This window comes from Melopsittacus undulatus, chromosome 5 (assembly GCF_012275295.1).
Source record: "Melopsittacus undulatus isolate bMelUnd1 chromosome 5, bMelUnd1.mat.Z, whole genome shotgun sequence".
NCBI lineage: Eukaryota > Metazoa > Chordata > Aves > Psittaciformes > Psittaculidae > Melopsittacus > Melopsittacus undulatus.
Window position 1 is genome coordinate 6,562,077 of NC_047531.1, and position 17,670 is coordinate 6,579,746.

Genomic DNA, 17,670 nt, shown 5'->3' on the forward strand with positions numbered 1-17,670 from the left:
CATTTATGAGGAAGGCACTGAATCCAGTCTCCTGAGCAGAGAAGGAATGGACCAAGGAGCCATATGCAGCTTCTTTGCTCATAGGTTTAGTCTTCATAGTTTGCCCTTAGATCAAAAGCACTCTTGCTAAGCTTTCCTCCAGCAATGCTCCCAGTGCTGTCTGCAATTGTTCTGTTGCTCCTTTCTTTGCTCCTGTTTTTCTCTTGCCTTTTGGGTTTTGGGGTTCTTTTTGCATATAATTTGCTATAATAAGAATCAAATGTCTTTCATTAGTTTCTGTGTAAGGAACAGAGGTTGCAACTTTGGCTGCTCTTCACTTCCACGAAAGAGATTACTTACTGCTAACACTCATTGCCATAAGCAGCTCCAGTGAGATTTCAGCCAACTCCCTAGCACTGTTTCCTTTGCCGCCTCTGTCATTCATGTGTACCCCATTTGTGCCTATTTCGCCTCATGATATTGCAGATTTTGGTGTTACCAGAAGAGTCATTACTGATCCACAGTTCCTTTCAGGGCTGCACATCCCAGGAGTGTATTTAAGACTTTGAGATTCCCCATGATGCGGAGCTCAGAAAAGTACAAAACTAAATCTATGCCCTACAAGCTGATCTAAGTCAAGGCTTCATGAAGAAAAAATGCAATAGTAGAGGTCAACCTTTCCAGGTCAAGGCTAATTACTGAAAAGAATGGGAACAGCCTTGAAGTTGTTAAGGGAAAGGGGATAGACAGAAGATTATGAATGTTTCCTGTGCTCCACAGGAAATGAAAACTTCCTATTTTCCTTTCTTAAGCCTATTTCCTATCAAAATCAAGGGCTATACTATTTAATTGTGTGTATTGGTTAAGAAGGATGGGGACTGTTCTCATGTAATACACACGTATAACTGAATTGAGGTGTTTTGTGTCAAATTCTGACAGAAGGAAGCCAGCTTCCATTCCCAGCACGGATAATGAAGTGCTGATGAAGCAATGTAATCCTAAGGATTTTAATCAGAAACTGTAAGTTTTGCCCCTATAAAACTGTGAATAGTGATGCTCTGAAACTTATTTATGAAACAAATATCATTGGTCTGGAAAACCCAAGGCTTCTGACATTCATTCTTACCCTGTGCTGTGTCATTGCTGTCCTGTTGTTTCAAATACAATAGAGCACTTTGCTGAGTGTGCCAGAATCGTGTGTTATGGAGAATCACCAGGAGGTTCTGAAAAATCTAAACAAAACCCCTTTTTAAAAGTGTTACAAAGACACAGTCACAATTATGGTCTGTGGTGAAGCTCCATGCACCCAAAGGCAAACAGATGCATATAATGATTCTAAACTGTTTGTAAAGGTGAGAGTGGGGTTTTTGTTATGGCCACAGCGAACTCGAGTTCTGTGTCATCAGCTCTGCCACACACAGTCTTGTTTAGAGCAAGACCCCTTCCTCCCCACAAAGAAGTAAGGTGACATGTTGATGTGCCATTGTGGTACCTCTGAGGACTATAACAGGGCAGGGAGGTGGATCTCCAGGACACTGCTGGTAACACAACAACAACCATATTTGGTTCTGCTCCTCTCCTGTCTTTTCTTGTTTTGGGGAGCCCAAAAGTCTGGATCACAGAGGCAGATGCCAGCAGGTGACATTCCCCAGGGCTTGGATCTGCCTGAAGTTACTCTGTGTTTGTTGGGATATAAATGCTGGACCTAAACCATCCCAAAGAATAAACCATCATGAATCTTTGGCAAAAATAGTCTTATTAACAGTGCTTAGATAGAGATTAATTTGTCTTGGCCCCAAGCACAGCTGCAGTGTTAATGCACTGTAAACACCTTTAGAGCATGTCAGGCCTCATAAAAACCCTATCTTAGACTATGTTGTAGCTTTGAAGACAATACTCTTCAGGTATTTTAAGTAGGACCAAAGTAACTCCTGTGCATCTGCTGAGATGATTTGTTTTAAAAGACTGATTGAAATTTCTTTGGTTTAATTATGTGATATTGCTAAAAACTGTGGGTTTATGGCAAATGTGTTCCAGTGCAATAAAAATGTGCTTACTTTTCTGCCTACACCCTGAACTAAGAATAAAATGCCTTAAGGGACTATATATATTTAATTGATTTTCTGAATTAAAACCCCCCACAATTACAATCATAATCTTTGGTGGTCCCACATAATGTTTTGTAGCTGAGATTCACACATAACGCAATGTAATCTTGTTTTTCAATGGGACTTCTGCATTTGCTAGGTTTCCTCTCTGGCTAATGAATGTTTCTGCCTGCCATTGGTTTTTCAGATCCACCTAGCTTTTATTTGTTATTTTCTGTCACTGATTATTTCAATAGTGTGCCTTAATGTAGCACGTTTGGATTCCTGCTCTAGCTTTACCCTATCCATAATTAACAATGTAAAGCTCCTCCTTTATATGACGATGCTAATGCTTTTAGCTGTCCCTAATTAGCTCCATCTTAGTAGGAAAGCAGTGTTGAAGACTTGTGTCTTATCTCCTAATGTTTCAATTTCCCCTTTTTCTAGCAGATAAAAGCTGATGATAATCTTGTGCTGGAGGTCTGGGGAGCAACAATCTGCAGCTTTACTTTAGAGTGTAAACAGGCAGATTGCTTCTCACTTAGCCTGCTGCCTCAGTGGACTGTTATCTTCAGGCTAATCATAATTACATTCACGTATCTTCAGAGGATGCTAATTACAGGAAGATGCTTTCTTTTTCTTGAATAATGGAACAAGTGCACTGCAAACCTGGAGCACTAAAGGGTGGGAAAAGCATTAAATCAGGTGGGAACGAAAGAGATGAAAACAAGTTTCCAGCACACCAAAAGGTTGTTTGGGTGACAAAAGGGAATAAAAGGTGGGAATGAAAAAGATGTGTTAAACCTCACTGTCAGATGGAGGTGGAAGGTAAGAGAAACAGCACAGCTTGTTACACCAACTGAAGGATGTGAGTATGGTCAGAGCAACAGCTTGGCCAGAACTGTTGTCAGATGTCCTGGAGCAAGGTGGAGTGCATGCATGGGGCAGCTTTGCTCCTCATGCACCCATGAGTGAGGTGGGGTAGCAAAGGCATTGGGGTTTCCCCATCACTAGTGTCTCTTAGCATGGCACACAGCCCCTGGGTCTAGGAGTCAGGCAGGAACAGAGCATTAACCCACACTGACTGTGCCAGGGATGAAATGTCCAGACAGCAAGGATGCCTGTGTTTTTCAGGCAATGTATACAACACACAGTGTCACACATTCATTTGACTGAGCAAGTTGAGGTAATGATTTGGGTTGGAAGGGACCTCAAAGCTCATCTGGTTCTATACCCCCTGCCATGGGCTAGGACACCTTCCACTGGAGCAGGTTGTTCCAAGCCCCTGTGTCCAACCTGCCAGGGATGGGGCAGCCACAGCTTCTCTGGCACCCTGTTCAATGAAGTTTCAATTGCTGTTATTTCTGAATCAAGAAGGCATCTAGAAATTGGAGCTTTATTTGTACTGAAGGTTATATGACCAAGTACTTTTGTACATTTGACAATTAATGTGATCAGGAAGATGGTCAGAGATAAAAGAAAAGATGAATTGAGTGGCAGAAGTTCTTCATCTATGTATGCAGAGGTGCCAGGGTGAGATACATTCCTTCATTCAGGTTTCAGACGACATTTAAGGTGTGACAAATCTGACTCCTCTCTTGCGATCAGAGGAGCACGTTGCCGATGTGCTGGATCCTGTCTGTAATGATGACCAGAGCAGATGTTTTGGGTTTCAAAAAAGCTACGGACAATTAAATTGCTGTGCAAGGCACTGGCAGCGCCAGCTTTCAGTAATTCCCTGTCTCCGTGTGGATGTGATGAGATGGGAGTGGAGAGCAAAAGCAGAAACTTAATATGACCCTTGCCACAGGCATCTTGGATGAAGCACTCTTGGCTGCTAGACAAACACAGGCCTTCATCCTGCAGAAGCTGATTAGGTTTATACACACAAATAGTCCCACTGTGGCATGAAGCGTGCAGAAGTTTATTGGAGGATGCCCTGAGAAGGGAAGTGGGAGTGCAGCAAGCTGCAGGAATGACTAATAAGTAGAGGGGAGTTAAGCAGAGGGCAGCAGAAGTTCAGCTACTTGGCTGATCCATTAGGTGGGTGGGTTACAGCTGGAGCATCACATCAGATAAAGCAACAGGAAGACCTGAATGATGGCAGCCACAGGGAAGAAGACCACCAGGAAGTCTGAAAAGTGGAATGATTCTTTAATACCACCGAGGAGGGTGAGAAAGGAAGATACATAATGTGAGGAACGCAATTACTCACATGTCTGACTCAGGACTCAATGGGTGTTACTTCTTTAGGCTTTGTGATTTGGTTATTTTACAAGTAAGCAAGTCCAAAGAGAACATGCTGTGAAGCCCTTGGGAAAGCAGAGGTTACCAGGCCAAAGGAGATTAGGGGGAGAGTTTGCAAATGAGTGAACACAGAGAATGTGTAAACCTAAACATCCGAGGAATTAATATCTGAACAACCACCTTAGGTGAGAGAGGCAGAGTTGCAAACATGAAGCAATGGACATGCACCACGATCTTTAAAACTCTCTGTAACAGGCAGGAGGGCCATATAAGAGCAAGAGAAGAAGCCAGAAGAATCCTGCCAGTGACAGTCTGGTGGGGAGGGAGGCTTTTAATGCAGAGTTTCCTGAGCTCCTCAATTTGTGCCCCAGATCATAAGCCTGTCTTTGCTGCTCTGAGTACCTGCTCTTTTTAACCTAATGGCTGCAGAATAGAGACTCCATAAACTTGGATGCAAACTGTGATCTTGCCTAAAAAGAGGAGAAGACTCATCATCTTGGTGGGTCCCCAAGATGCAGATCTGAGGCCAGCCAACAAAACCCATTTCAGCTTGGCCCTTGCTATGGTGTTTCCTGTCTGGTGGGTAAGATTGCAGCATCCAGAGTACATGGCATAGCCCTTAGCTCAGCATGGCGAGTCCCAGGACAGGAATGGGTGCTTCACCTTTAGGGGTGAGTCATAGGATGTGTCCATCTGCTGAGCACCCAGCCCTGGGGCCCCTAACAAGTGCACTTCTTCTTAGGCACATGCCTATGGTCCTGGGACAAGAAAGGAAGAGTCCTTGCATGCAAAGCTTTCACAAATTTGGTCACTGTGACCAAACTTTATTACCCATTTTATGGAACTGTGACAAAAAGTCTAAGAATCAAACAACATGGGGATCACAGAGGCTATTATGTTTATTGTGCTGAACAGACTGTGATAATCCATTAAAGGAACATTTTCAACAAGCAAGCGATTTGAAGTACAATCATAGACAGCAACTCTACACGAAGAACAAAGCGTAAAGTTAGAAGACACTCAAAAGAAAAAGTAAACTGTAGTTAAACATCTTGGAAGCGTTCTCTTTTCTTTTTCCTGCAAACACACCTCTCTTGCAGAAATGGTAAAGAGTTAAATGTCCAGTCTTAGTTAGCAGTGACCACCGACAGCAAAGAACAGTCGTATAAAATTTATCTCCCACAAAAATAAACTATATATATAAAAAATTTTATGATGTTCTCGCTGATTCAATGGCCACATGCAATTTTTCAGTCTGAAAAACATGAGGTATAGTAGGCCCTAAGAGGTAGTAATGTGTTTTGATTGTACTACAATATAGAGAAAATACAAGATTCAGTTCATCAGAGTGGTAAGTCTCTCAGAGGTTGAAGTGTGACACACAGCCAGCCATCAGTTCGGTGTCATCCACTGAATACTGTGGTTTTGAAAACTGCAAAAATAAACCCCCAAAAGGGACTTAAGGCTTGATTTGATGCCCTTTGAAGTCAGCAGAATTCCTTCTGCTACCTTCAAGTGACACTGGATTTGGCCTGTTAGAGCTACCGTATAGCTAGGATCATTTCTCTTTCACTCGGTATTAACGTGCCTAGTTGTAATACTCTGATCAGCTCTTTCTCAGCGATTTCCGCCACTGAACCCCCTGTGGGCTTTCAAGGAGGGTCCGTATTTCTTGACACTGCCTCTGGGAAGAAGCCAGTAAGTAGTTATCTTTAACTGCATTTGGCTTGGTACTAAAGCCATACTAACAGACGCCTTCCTGAGAAACTACCCCTGGCCCAGTTATTAATACAATGGTAAAAAGTACTGACTAGGAAAGAGAGGAAGAAGAGAAATACAACAGAACTGGAGAAAGCAAAAAAAGAGGAGAGAAAGAGGAGGAACAACAAAAGTGAGAGAGAGAAGAATAAAAAAACCTCTACATAAGAAGCATTTAAAATAAATCTGGCTGAAACATATTACAAAATCACATTTGTGTAAAATACACGAAAATACTTGTCAAGTATTTTCTTACAATCTACTAATTTCTTTTTTTTTCCTTTTTTCTTCTTTAAACACATCTTTGTGATTGCATTATGCAAAAGCTGAGCTTGTTGCTTCCCACCTACAAAGCTTCAAGTTTCTTTGAAGGTTGTTTTTTTTTTTTCTTTTTGTTCTTTTTTTTTCATACGAAAGTAATTTAAAACGTGTTCATTTCCCACAAGTTATTTTACAAAAATAGTTTTCAATGAGGGATTAGTTGCAGTCCTAACTGTTTCAAACGTCTCAAAACTAATGCTGAAAGTAACGCGTTCATTCTATTTAAAGTCTGGAGGTAGGTCTTTGTCAATCGATTAGTCCATTTCTTTAAACAATTCACTTGAGGTACAAACTTGGACAGTAATATTTAAACATTACAGCTAAACTTTTTTTCTATGTCATGTAGTGTCATTGAAGAAAATTATCCTCACAAACCTATCGGCAATTCAGTACAAAAATATATTCAAGTTAACAGTACATTACACAGAAGTCTAGCGGAGAATAGGGTAAGTACATTAAAAAACCCCCAACAAAACAAACCAAAACAAAACAAAAACCAAACCAAGAGAAAGAAAAATACATAGTCATGCCAAAACACAATGAAGATATTGCTTCCTTAACTGCAATTAAGTGTGGAAGTAGAAATAAGGGGGAAATGCAGATACTCGCGATTATCTACCCAGTCAAAATTTCCTGCATTGAATGTGTATAGCAGCATGTATTTATCAGTCTGTTGAGTTACTTGTAAAAATCAGAGGTAGCACTGAATAGTGGGGTAATATTGCATCTGGTGCTAAAAAGTGCTGCTTTGAATGAAAAGATGGGAAAACGTCACTGGCACCGAGGTGCTCAGTGAACCATCCTATGTCAAAATACATTGCTTAAAGTCATGCACGAGCTTAGCTGAGGTACGTGGTGTTTGTTCTTACATCAGGACTGATGAGTACTGAGGAGAGATGCAATTCTTTTGAAACACTGGTATGGGGCGAGTGGAATTCGGCGAAACTAAGCAAAACATCTGGATTATTTTTGTTAGGACAAATACACGGTTAATTTTGAGGTACCTTTCTGTATGTTTTGAAACACTTTTCTCAACAAAGACTTAGTCATTAATGGCATAAGGTGTTTGGTGTTAGTCATTTTTGTCTCCATAGAAAATGCCTGGATCTACAGAAAGCCAACTCTGGCTTCCTATCGTCCAGAAGATGAGGGTTGTTCATTTTGTTTACTACTACTTCTGCTGATATGTTTGTATCTGTTACTATACAACGTATCTTTGTCTTTCTTCCCTTTTGTGAAATGAAAGTACCTTTTTCGGGTTGATTTCTTTCTTCCGCTTACCAGCTGAATGAAGTGAAAGATCAGCTTTCAATTTTTTCTCCTGAAATAACAGTAAGTCTTAAAAATAAAAAAAAATTAAAAAAATAAAAAAAAATCAAGTACAAGTCTACAAGAAGGTTACAAGAGAAGAAGAGTAGTATCTATTCCCTATCTTTGGTGTTCTAAAACAGGGAGTTCACTAAGCAGGGAGTGGGTTCCTGGAAGAGTTGCAAGGCTTTAGTGTTACACACACAGCCTCTCCTATTTCAATGCCCATTATAATGACTATGTTACAAGTTAATTGTTTATATGCAGTGCAGTGAATGACATAAACCTGATTCGGAGCAATTTTTGACCCACTCACCATTACTTAGCAGCTCAAATGAACTATTAGTAGGCTAAGAGAAAAGAAAACAGTAATTAAAGGTTGCATCGTTAATCTGTGTCCCCTTTGTGTTACAGCAGTTTTTCACTAAACCTGGGACTGTGAAGGGATTACAAAAAAGATGCTTAGTCAAATCCTTTTTAAGGTTATGCAATTCCCCCCCTTCCCTCCCCCCCCAGGCAAAAGTGGAAAGACCATGGCAATAGAAAATAAGTGGTCAAGGCAGTGTCTTCTCCCTTCAAAAGACCCAACTGCTGATGAGGTAGAAATTGCATGGTGCGGTCTCCTAGTCTTCCTCTGCAGACTCTTGTGAGGACGTTTCTTCAGTCTCTTCCTAGAACACATAAACAAGAAGAATAAATGCTGTGGTAACCGTGTGTCTTATGCTGCTGACTGCTACCTCCTGAGCTAACCAAATGCCCTTTACAGCTGCTGTGACATCTCAAGGAGCCACCTTGGGAAGGAGGTGTAGGTCCCCTGCTCTCTGATCCCCCCACTTTTCCCTACCAGGCTTTCCACCTACCCCAGAGGGTGCCAAGAAAAGGTAATCTGTGCCATGCTCTCTCAAGGGCCTCTGATGGCCAGAAGACATCAACAGCTAGAAAAGGGAAAGCATTTTGAGCAGGTAAGCTAAGGCTCAGGGAAGCTTTCTCCTCCTTGTAGGCTGTTCTCCTCCACCCTAGTGCTGCCTTCATGTTTGCCTTCAGCAGGCCTGACCAAACGCGATGCTCTTACACTGCTTATTTAACAAATGTGCAGTACCTTTCAGGACACGGGTGGTAAACTGGGGGCAATAAACATTTCTAATGAAAGGGGCTGTCAGTGAGAAGTTGTTTTTTATCATCGCCTAAGACAGCACGTGAAAAAGATCTAGGAAGAAGAGGAATTTACCCCCTCAGCCAACTGAGACCTTTGAAGAATGACCAGCTTAAAACAGCTTATAACAGTCTTCATACTTTAATAGATTTGATTTTCCACATGGCTTCATTTTGTCTGGGTGGCTAACTGACACAATTTATAACTCTCTTCCTTTCCCAGGCCACTACAGTACACCATTCAGCAAAGCATGCCTTAAAGCTTGCCTGCGTTATATGACCAAACTTCCATTCATTAGTGTTTGAAACACCTCAGCTGTGAAGGGCTCCTAAATGCTACCATGTGTGACACTACTGCGGAGGAGCAGCATCAAGGAAAAACACTGGGCTTTAATCATAGGCCACTGCTCACTGCAATCCCCTTTCAAAAGGTTTTAACCTCCCCCCCCCGCCACCTCCCCACAAGAAAAGACTGAAAAAAGCTGTAAATCCAGGAAATAAACAGAAGTATAAATGAATGGATGGCAGCTTAAAAAATATAACCACAGCAGCATCAAGCCATGAGATTTCACACTGGTTTTGTTTAGTCTGCTTTGGGTTATGTGGGAAATGTGAAAAGCATGAAGAGAACGGTCCCCCCTCTCCCTTCAAACCCCTACCCCCTGCTAAAGCTTGGGCCTCAGATATTTAAGCCAGTGGGTTTATACCTCTTGACTAGGAAACAGTCCATGACGCTGGGGTACCCTCTCAAGCACCAGGCACAAAGAAAGATGTAGCATGATCAAAGCCGCGGGTAGAGGAAAGAGAGCCAAGTCAAGTGTCAGCTGCCCTCTGACCCTGGATTTTCAATTCATATTTAGATTCCAGAAGTCACTGCTCTATCATGCAGATGAACAATTTCTTCCTCACAACTCAGGGCCACTTGTGGCAGTGTTATAATCACAGTGCTGCTATGGAGATGATCCCCAGCTCACAAAATGAACAAGCAAATTCTACTCTGTCCCTAGCGGCACTGGGGGACCTGAGCTCACACTCCATCGAATCCCATTAACGCGTAAAGGATTTTCCCTGCTTATCTTCCTCCCAGAATGGGGACTGTGACTGTTACAACATGTAAGCCAAGAAGAAAAATGGTATGTACAGGCATCTAATGAAGGGCTAATTTGGGTTGCCTGTGGAGAGACAGCGCAAAGTATGCTGGTTTGAGCCTTGGTTAATTCAGAACTCAGGATGCTCATGGCAAACACTGGCTTTGCTTCCAAGCCAAGTATTTCAGTTGCAAATTACAACTGTGTGTTCTGTGCTCTTAACATACTACAGGTAGACATGGTTTGGTATTTGATGATGAGCACATGTTTAATTCCTCACAGCAACTCAGCCTCTCCTCATTGCTTCCCAAGATGGCAAGTGTACACGTGAGCATGGAGCAGCAGCTCCCTGTTTTATGCTTGGCTTGTCAGGAGACTACTGAAACCTGATGGACTCATCTTCCATGAAAGTAGGCTTCCGATCACAGCATAAAGAAGGATGGGGGAGAGGCAAAGTATTTGGAAGGACTTACTTCAGAGCCCAGCCAGGGTGGCCACAGAGAGCTATTTTAGTTAAAGAGTGATTTTTACTGTCAACCTCACAGTATTTCTTTTACTTATAGTCCCTGCTCCATTGACCATGAAAATTAATGAGAAGCTCTTCCTTCATGTGTATATATATACATATATATATGCATGTTTGTGTAATGAGGGACGAGTTTCTCTCATCTGCATATGTGCATGCAAATGTGCATACCTCTAGCACCTGGAAGGATGAGAAATAAAGAAATCAAGCTAACCTCCCCCAAATACATGTAATACTTATTAAATACTTAATAAATGACCTATTTAATAATTATTAAATAATGAACTAATTATTAAAAATATCTGATACCAGCAGACTTTGAATTCACATCAGTCCTGGCAATGACTTTTTTGATGAAGAAAAGCTGGCAAAGGGATGGGATTGTTGTGCAGCAAAAAGAAAACTTTCCTTCATTAAGTTCATTCCTTGCAAAAGCCTAGGATAGCTCAGTTACAGACGGGTGGTTTTAAGCCAACCTATCATGTAAGTCCCTTGTCAAGGCACAGATGGAGACATGATTGCTGCTCTGAAGGGCTTACAATTCAGACAAAGGGATAATACAAATCAGACATATATGCATGAAGGGACCCAAAGGAAGAAGCAAGGAGAGGTTCTGAAAGACAAAATGCAAATGTGTAAGGCCAGAACAGAGAGGGAATTTTTGCATTTGTGGAAAACTGGTTGCAAATACCATAAGATTGTGCAGCTGTGATCCTTAACCCACCCTATGCCTCTACAGCACCCACAAGCACACATCTCCCCAATGGAGGGGGGCAGGCGTTTTGAACCATGCACCCCTTTGGTGCAAACCAGCTTTGTGCTGAGTCATTTCAGCCAGAGATTCACTGAAGTGCATTGCTTGGCATGTCAGGGCACTGGGCACCTCAGGGAAGGATGCTTTGCCATCAGTTAGCACCCTCCAGGCACTTGCAACTCCTCACAGACCCACCAAGGTCGATGGCTTAGCCATGTATGGTAGGATCAGTCCCTGGGCCAAAAGCGAAACACTTTGGAAGTGCTTCCGATCAAGTGGAAGAGAAGGGCAAAACTCAAGAAGGGAAGCGCAGTCATTAGAGCAGACATCAGAAACCCAAGTCATTCAGTCACAGCATGATAGCCACGCAGAGCATAAATTCAGCACCACCACCGCCACAGGAAACACTCAGCCAAGAAGCAAAGGTTTCACATTGCACCGCAGCCTTCATTCAGGTTGTTCTCACTTTTTAGGTGCATTCACTGTAGTTGTGGAGACAGAATGGTGACATGTGTTAATTGAGCGTAAATGTTCATTGACCCAGTTTTGCCTTGAACTGCTGCTCCCCTGGTTGTTTTCTGCTCCAGCAAGCTGGGGAGCAGCTGGGCTATGGACTGCAAAGAGAAACCTGAGAAAGCTTCAGACCGGCTCAAATCTGGTTAACAGGGAAGCCACAGCCAAGCAGAGCTCAGGTAAATAGGACAAGCACCTGAAGGGCAAGGTAAATACCTCCATGCACAACTCAGGCTTTACTCCCTGCTGCTAAGATAATATCCCAAGTAGTTCCCTGTGTACCTGTGTGCCCCACATATGTGTATCGTCAGGGGCTGACTGGCATGAGAATGTGCTGCAGAAGCAGCTTTACTTCGCCCCATGCATGCTTATCCCAGAGGGATCTTGCAAGACAAACCCCCTGAGCTGTTTCCTCCCTTAGTTGCTGTAACTGCCCTACCAAGCAGGGAGTGATGGGGAGTTGCTGTCTCTCCCACAAGAAGAGCACCAAGAGGCTTTCTCCAAAGCTCCTATGTGCACAAATGTTTAACAGGTCTTTCCTGGAGGGGTATTGCTGGCAAGCATCTGGCAGATGCAGACACTGGACTGGGACCCTCATGCCTGTCTGATGTTGGGCCCAGAAGAAGATAAAGGACAAATGTTTCACCACGGCTCAAAGCAGGTATTTGCCCTCTGAAGGGCTACTCTGCATGGGGGGCTGGCACCACAGTTGTTGGCCCTGATTTAACAGTGGTGTAGGTAACAAAAAGGACCAGGAGGCAGACAGCAGGCTTCAGTCAGAAGTGCTATCTGCAGCCAGCATGTCTATTTCAACTTGCCCAGGACGCAATTCCATAACATGCTATCCTTGGTGGCATCTGGTTGTCTGAAGATAGGAGCCCAGGGATGCTTTAGATGCCCTGGGTGTTTCATCTGGTATGTAGCAGCCAGGCCAGAAGGGTCCAGGTCTTCTGTGTCATGCCTGCCTGCCTTGTGTGGATGTCTCTGATCCCATAGGACACCTAAAAGGGCACAGACCAGCAGTGTTGAAATGTGTGGCCCCACTAACCCTCTCCAGAGTGACAATGATCCCTGCTTTTCAAGGCTCCCCACTGTGGGAAACAAACCAGAGCATGCTGCAGGACCATGTGAAGTGATAACCGCTACCATGTGCATCTCAGAGAAGAGCATCCCCCACCTGCAGAGGACAACTGGCATTGTTGTCACCATGTTTGTTCTGTTCTGATACCCTGGGGCAAAGCTCCTTTATGGCTATTTCAAGGCTAATTGTCTTTGCCTCACAATTCAGCTGCTGATTCATTTCTTTCACCTTCTGCCCATGAATTTCAGAACTGCGGATTTAAAACAACTAGACCCAATGTTTTGAGATGAACTCCAGGATCACAGTAATACTACATATGGAGGCTCCAAGTTTGTCAGAGCTCTTATTTTATAGCAAAGTGTTAGCTGTTGGCACAGATTTTGCTGGCTGCTTTCTAAGCCCAAGAGGCTATGCTTGAATAGATACGTCAAAAAGAACTGCTGACAAGAGCAACTTGCAAACTGTGGACCATTGTCTGTTGTTAACTTGTCTGAAATCCCCTGGCATGCAAGCTAGTATTTTCAGAGCAGTCCCTGAAGGCAGTGGCTCCTATTGCAGATGCAGGGAGCCGGGCTGCGCCCAGCTGAGACACAGTGCCAACACTGCTTTAGAAACTCCTACAGCACTAATGGACACTCAGTAGGTTTGCTCTGTGTGAAGCTTAGGGTGGGATCTGCTGCTTGGAGCTACTTTGTTCTGCAGAGCACACTGACAAGCTCAGTGACAGCTGTCACTCAGCAGTAAGGCAAAGTGTAACTCCAGAACCTGGATTTAGAGCGCAAATTGATGCAGGTATTTACTTCACACATTGCAATAAACAGATTATTGAGGCAGAAGAGATCGCCATGGCCATATACAGAATGGCCACACAACTGTTTTCACTGCTGGATTAAAGCATGTTTTTAAGAATGGCATCTAAGGAAATTATTTCAATACAGAAACTGCATCTCAATACATATGTTGTAAACCAGCCCACAAGCAAGAAATTTCTGTCACTGCAAGAAAGAGCACAACTTCTTTAGCTTGGTGACTAAAATCACAGTTAAAAACTGCCTACAGAGCAGTTCTGGAGCCTCACTGTCCTCTCCCAGAACTGCTCCTGCAGTCCTTGACTACATGGGACAGCCCTGTGGCAGTGACCAAGCAGGTCTCCCCAAGGAAGCAAAACCCAGTACTTAAATGGCATTAAACAGAGGGACACAGAGAGATGACAACTAATGGGAAAGTTTTGGGTTGAGATTTAAGGAGTGGAAACCAGTATTTTACTTTAAATGTGTAAATTCCTATGGACTTAGACTCTAATGGCCCACCTTGTCATGTAAGGATGTTAGCCTTCTAAAGACTACAGACTTGGGCATAGTGTGAGTCCAGTGTTTGGACACCAGCAAGGAGCCTTGCTGAGCTGCTGCTTAACATTCCCAGTGCCCAAGTGCATGACGTTGGGCATATGCAGAGCTGCCTGCTGCTGTTAGGAGCAGTCTAAGGGTTGGCAAGTGCCTTAGAGATCATTTTGACTTGGAGATGTCTTCAAAGTTTCCATGCTCAGGAAGGCAATGCACAACAGACAGCAAGGGTAAGACTTCGTATGTTCATGTACACAACAGCACTGGTTTGGAAACTCACAGGCAGACTTGTTTTGAAATCCTCATGATCTCTGATTTGAACCTCATACTTCAATCAGTGTTTTCTATCTTCTACGGAACAACTTACACCCACCCAGCTGTTGTGTGTGGAGGATGCATCTTTATTCTGTTGAAGTCACTCCAGTTTTATATAAATAATAAGTATTTTGTGAGGGATGGAAAAGGAGCAGAAAGAACAAAGCAAAGCACTGGTGCTGTCCTGCAGGTGACCAGCATGTGGCTTCTGAGCTGCGTGTTTAACAAGCAAGTTAAGGGTGTCCTCTCCTTTCGCTGCAGGAACAATACTGCTTGACTAGCAAAAAGGCTGTTCATAGGGATTACTGGATGATCCACATCCCCAGCTGTTGGAGGAAGTGAATTAGCTGGGGCAGTCACAGTGAAGCTGCTGGGACTCAGCTGTTGGTGAGCATGACAAAGGCCAACAGCAGTGGGCAAGGTGGGAGACCAGGAACCAGTCCTACAGAGCCAATTGGGCTGGAGGAAGTGCCTCACAAGGCTTTGCTAAATTACAGCCCCGGAGTAACAGGTTCAGATAAGTGGAGGGGACTCGGACAGTGCTCGGGAGCATCCCTATGGGACAGGACCAGACAGGATGGGACATTCCTATTTAAATACAGATTCAGATCTCTCCTTCCTGTTAGATTAGGGGGGATTCAAAACCATTTCTCTATCTCCTAGCTTATCTCCCACTAGGAGAACTATGTGATATAATGGAGTGATAACGAGTCTCCCTGGTTACTCTAAGAGAAAAGGCTTATCTGACACAGGACTTTCAAAGCCAGGAGGGCTCACACTGAGAACTTCCAGAGACAGGAATCAGACTGACTGACATTACCTTAAAAAGTACCTGCCTTGGGCTCTGCTTTTCAATGTCTGTTACAGATGGGCATGAATGAATGAACCTCAACTCCAGGTGCCCAACTTTGCCACGTGTTTTAGAGCAGCCCTGAAGTTAACTCAGCAACGAGGCTTCTGCAAGGCAGCAGGTCACTCACTGCGCGCTGAAGCCTTTTGAAACTGAGACTCAGCTGTCTAAATTACGTCAGGCCAGATTCCTTAAACACATTCTGGCATCTGAGTACAGCAAGTGCCTCTTTGACCTAAGCAGGTCAAAACACTGTGAAAAAAATCTGTTTCCCATGTGATTAAAAGGAGACTAAAAATCTCCACCAAAATCTCAGCACCAGGCGGAAGAATTCTGCAGGAAGCACCAGTTTCAAGTCTGCAAAGCACAGGACCTGGTGCTTGAAGCAATCACGGGTGCTGTGCTAATGCTGACAGAGCCGTATTTTGTCTTGGAGAGCTTCAACCCTATAAGATGTAAACAGCTCTGGTGGGAAGGAAATAAAATATTAAGGGAAAGAAGGCAGCAGTGCTATTAGAAACATATACAAGTGAGCTGGACTAACCCCAACTCTGAGAAGCTGCTCTTACAAACCTCTTGTGGAGCTGTAAACCGGAGGAGTGGTAAACTGCTCGCACACCACACTTCAGAGCCAAGATCCAGGCTAGAGCATAAGGCAAGCAGAGGCTCTAATCATAGTCTCTAATCACTAATACGTATGACCATAATTAGGTGAAAGAGCAAAAAACAAGAGGGGATGTCAACCTTTAACAGTCCTTAGGCTTGCACAGGTCAATGAAACGCCGTGGGTCACTGCATTAGCTCTGCTTTCTTGTGGCAGCGGAGGCAGCAAAGCCCAAAAGGATGCTGGAGCCCACACAGGCAAGCCTGAGGGAGTCTGCTTTCCTCCTGAGCCCCTGTGGTACTCAAAACAGTGCCAGTTTGTGTGTGTATTTTGTGTTGAGCAGCACAAGGAGGACCAAGGTGAAGGTCTCCCAAGAACAGGGCAGGGAAAGGAACACTAGTGCAGACTTTGGAATAGAGGTCAAACCCCCAAGGTTTACCTTCTGCCACTTCCCCCCCATTTTAGAACATGAAAAGGAGAATGAAGTAAGGGCTGTTAGAGTTCTATTCCTTTTCCCCCCTAAAAATGACTACTTGTTACAGACAGGAAGCAACTGCCAGAAGCTATTCACCTCCAATCCTTTATCCCTTCAAAAAGCATTACAGCTCTGCCCCCAGACCCACTGGCAACTCTGCGGTTTGGGAGCACCTATCTATCTGCAATGATAAATAATAAAAGAAGGCGTCTTCCCTTTTGAATCCCAGCTCAGAGAGTTTGCCAAGTGATCAAACTTGTCTGAACCTCGGAGCAGCAGCTTTGAAGTATTAAGAAAGAGACTGAAAACCTGCAGCCAAGAGCCACACACACCTCATTAGGGCCCAGCCATGCGGGAAGGCCGAGCGGCAGCCGCCGGCCCCGTATACCCACTGGAAAGGGGCTGTGGGAAGGGAAGATAAAAGAGCCTTTCACAGTGGAAGTGCACCAGTGACATATTTACGAGCGGCAGCCCCGAGGCTGAGCATCCCGCGCCATGCCAGGGCAGGGGCACGGCGGCTCCGTCACTGCCTCGCTCTTCCGCAGCCTCCAACAGCTTTCCTCTTCCTCTCTTTTATGTTGTTCCCGAAGGTGGGAGTTTCACATGCAAGGCTCTACCTTCCATGGGTCATGCCTTGAAAAGCCCCCTTCCCCTAAATGAGAAACATACTTGTGCAAGACAGCGAGCTGGGCTCTCCAGCCTGGTTCAGCGGAGTTCATGTGAAACTTGGTGGTATAATACAGCTAAATGGTTTTTTTCTTTGCTCTTAAAAGAAAAATACCCCCCCCATAGAAAAACACCCCAAAACAAAATCAGTAAAGCAGAACAGACTTGTAAAACACTTCTAAAACTTCTGAAGAGTTTAATCACAGATCTTACCACACAGACACTGGTGAGGCTGTGTGCTGGCAAGTAAAGCCGAGTATTTAACTTTGAGAGCTGAAGTTCTGGGTTTAATTTTCAGTTTCAGACTAAACAGCAGGTCTGCAGCGAAAGGCAGAGCGATGACTCCTGAGCAAAACGGGGTAATGGAAATGCTTTCCTTGCAGACTTTACTGATTGTGTAACCATGGAGCGCCTCTTTGTGCAGGCAAAAGCCCAAGATCCGAGAAGTTTGTGTTGGTTTTAATAAACTTCCCCCCCCATCCCTTTTTTTTTGTACTGCAAAGAATTCTGCTGCTATTTTATTATGTAATGCTGCAGGCTAAAAATATATCCCTAATTTAAGCCATCTTGCCAATAAATCTACAAATACCAGGTAATCCAAAA

At 43.9% G+C, this 17,670-nt stretch overlaps 1 protein-coding gene across 1 annotated transcript in view; it reads right to left on the reverse strand.

The window, feature by feature from the left end:
• Nucleotides 1–8,195: 8,195 nt before the first annotated feature.
• The window catches only part of HMGA2 (high mobility group AT-hook 2), a 116,464-nt gene continuing 106,989 nt past the window's right edge, over nucleotides 8,196–17,670 (reverse strand). The window contains exon 5 of the mRNA XM_034063139.1: nucleotides 8,196–8,371. Coding sequence (XP_033919030.1) covers nucleotides 8,324–8,371 — 48 coding nt within the window. The 3' untranslated portion in view covers nucleotides 8,196–8,323. The remainder of the gene's footprint in view (nucleotides 8,372–17,670) is intronic.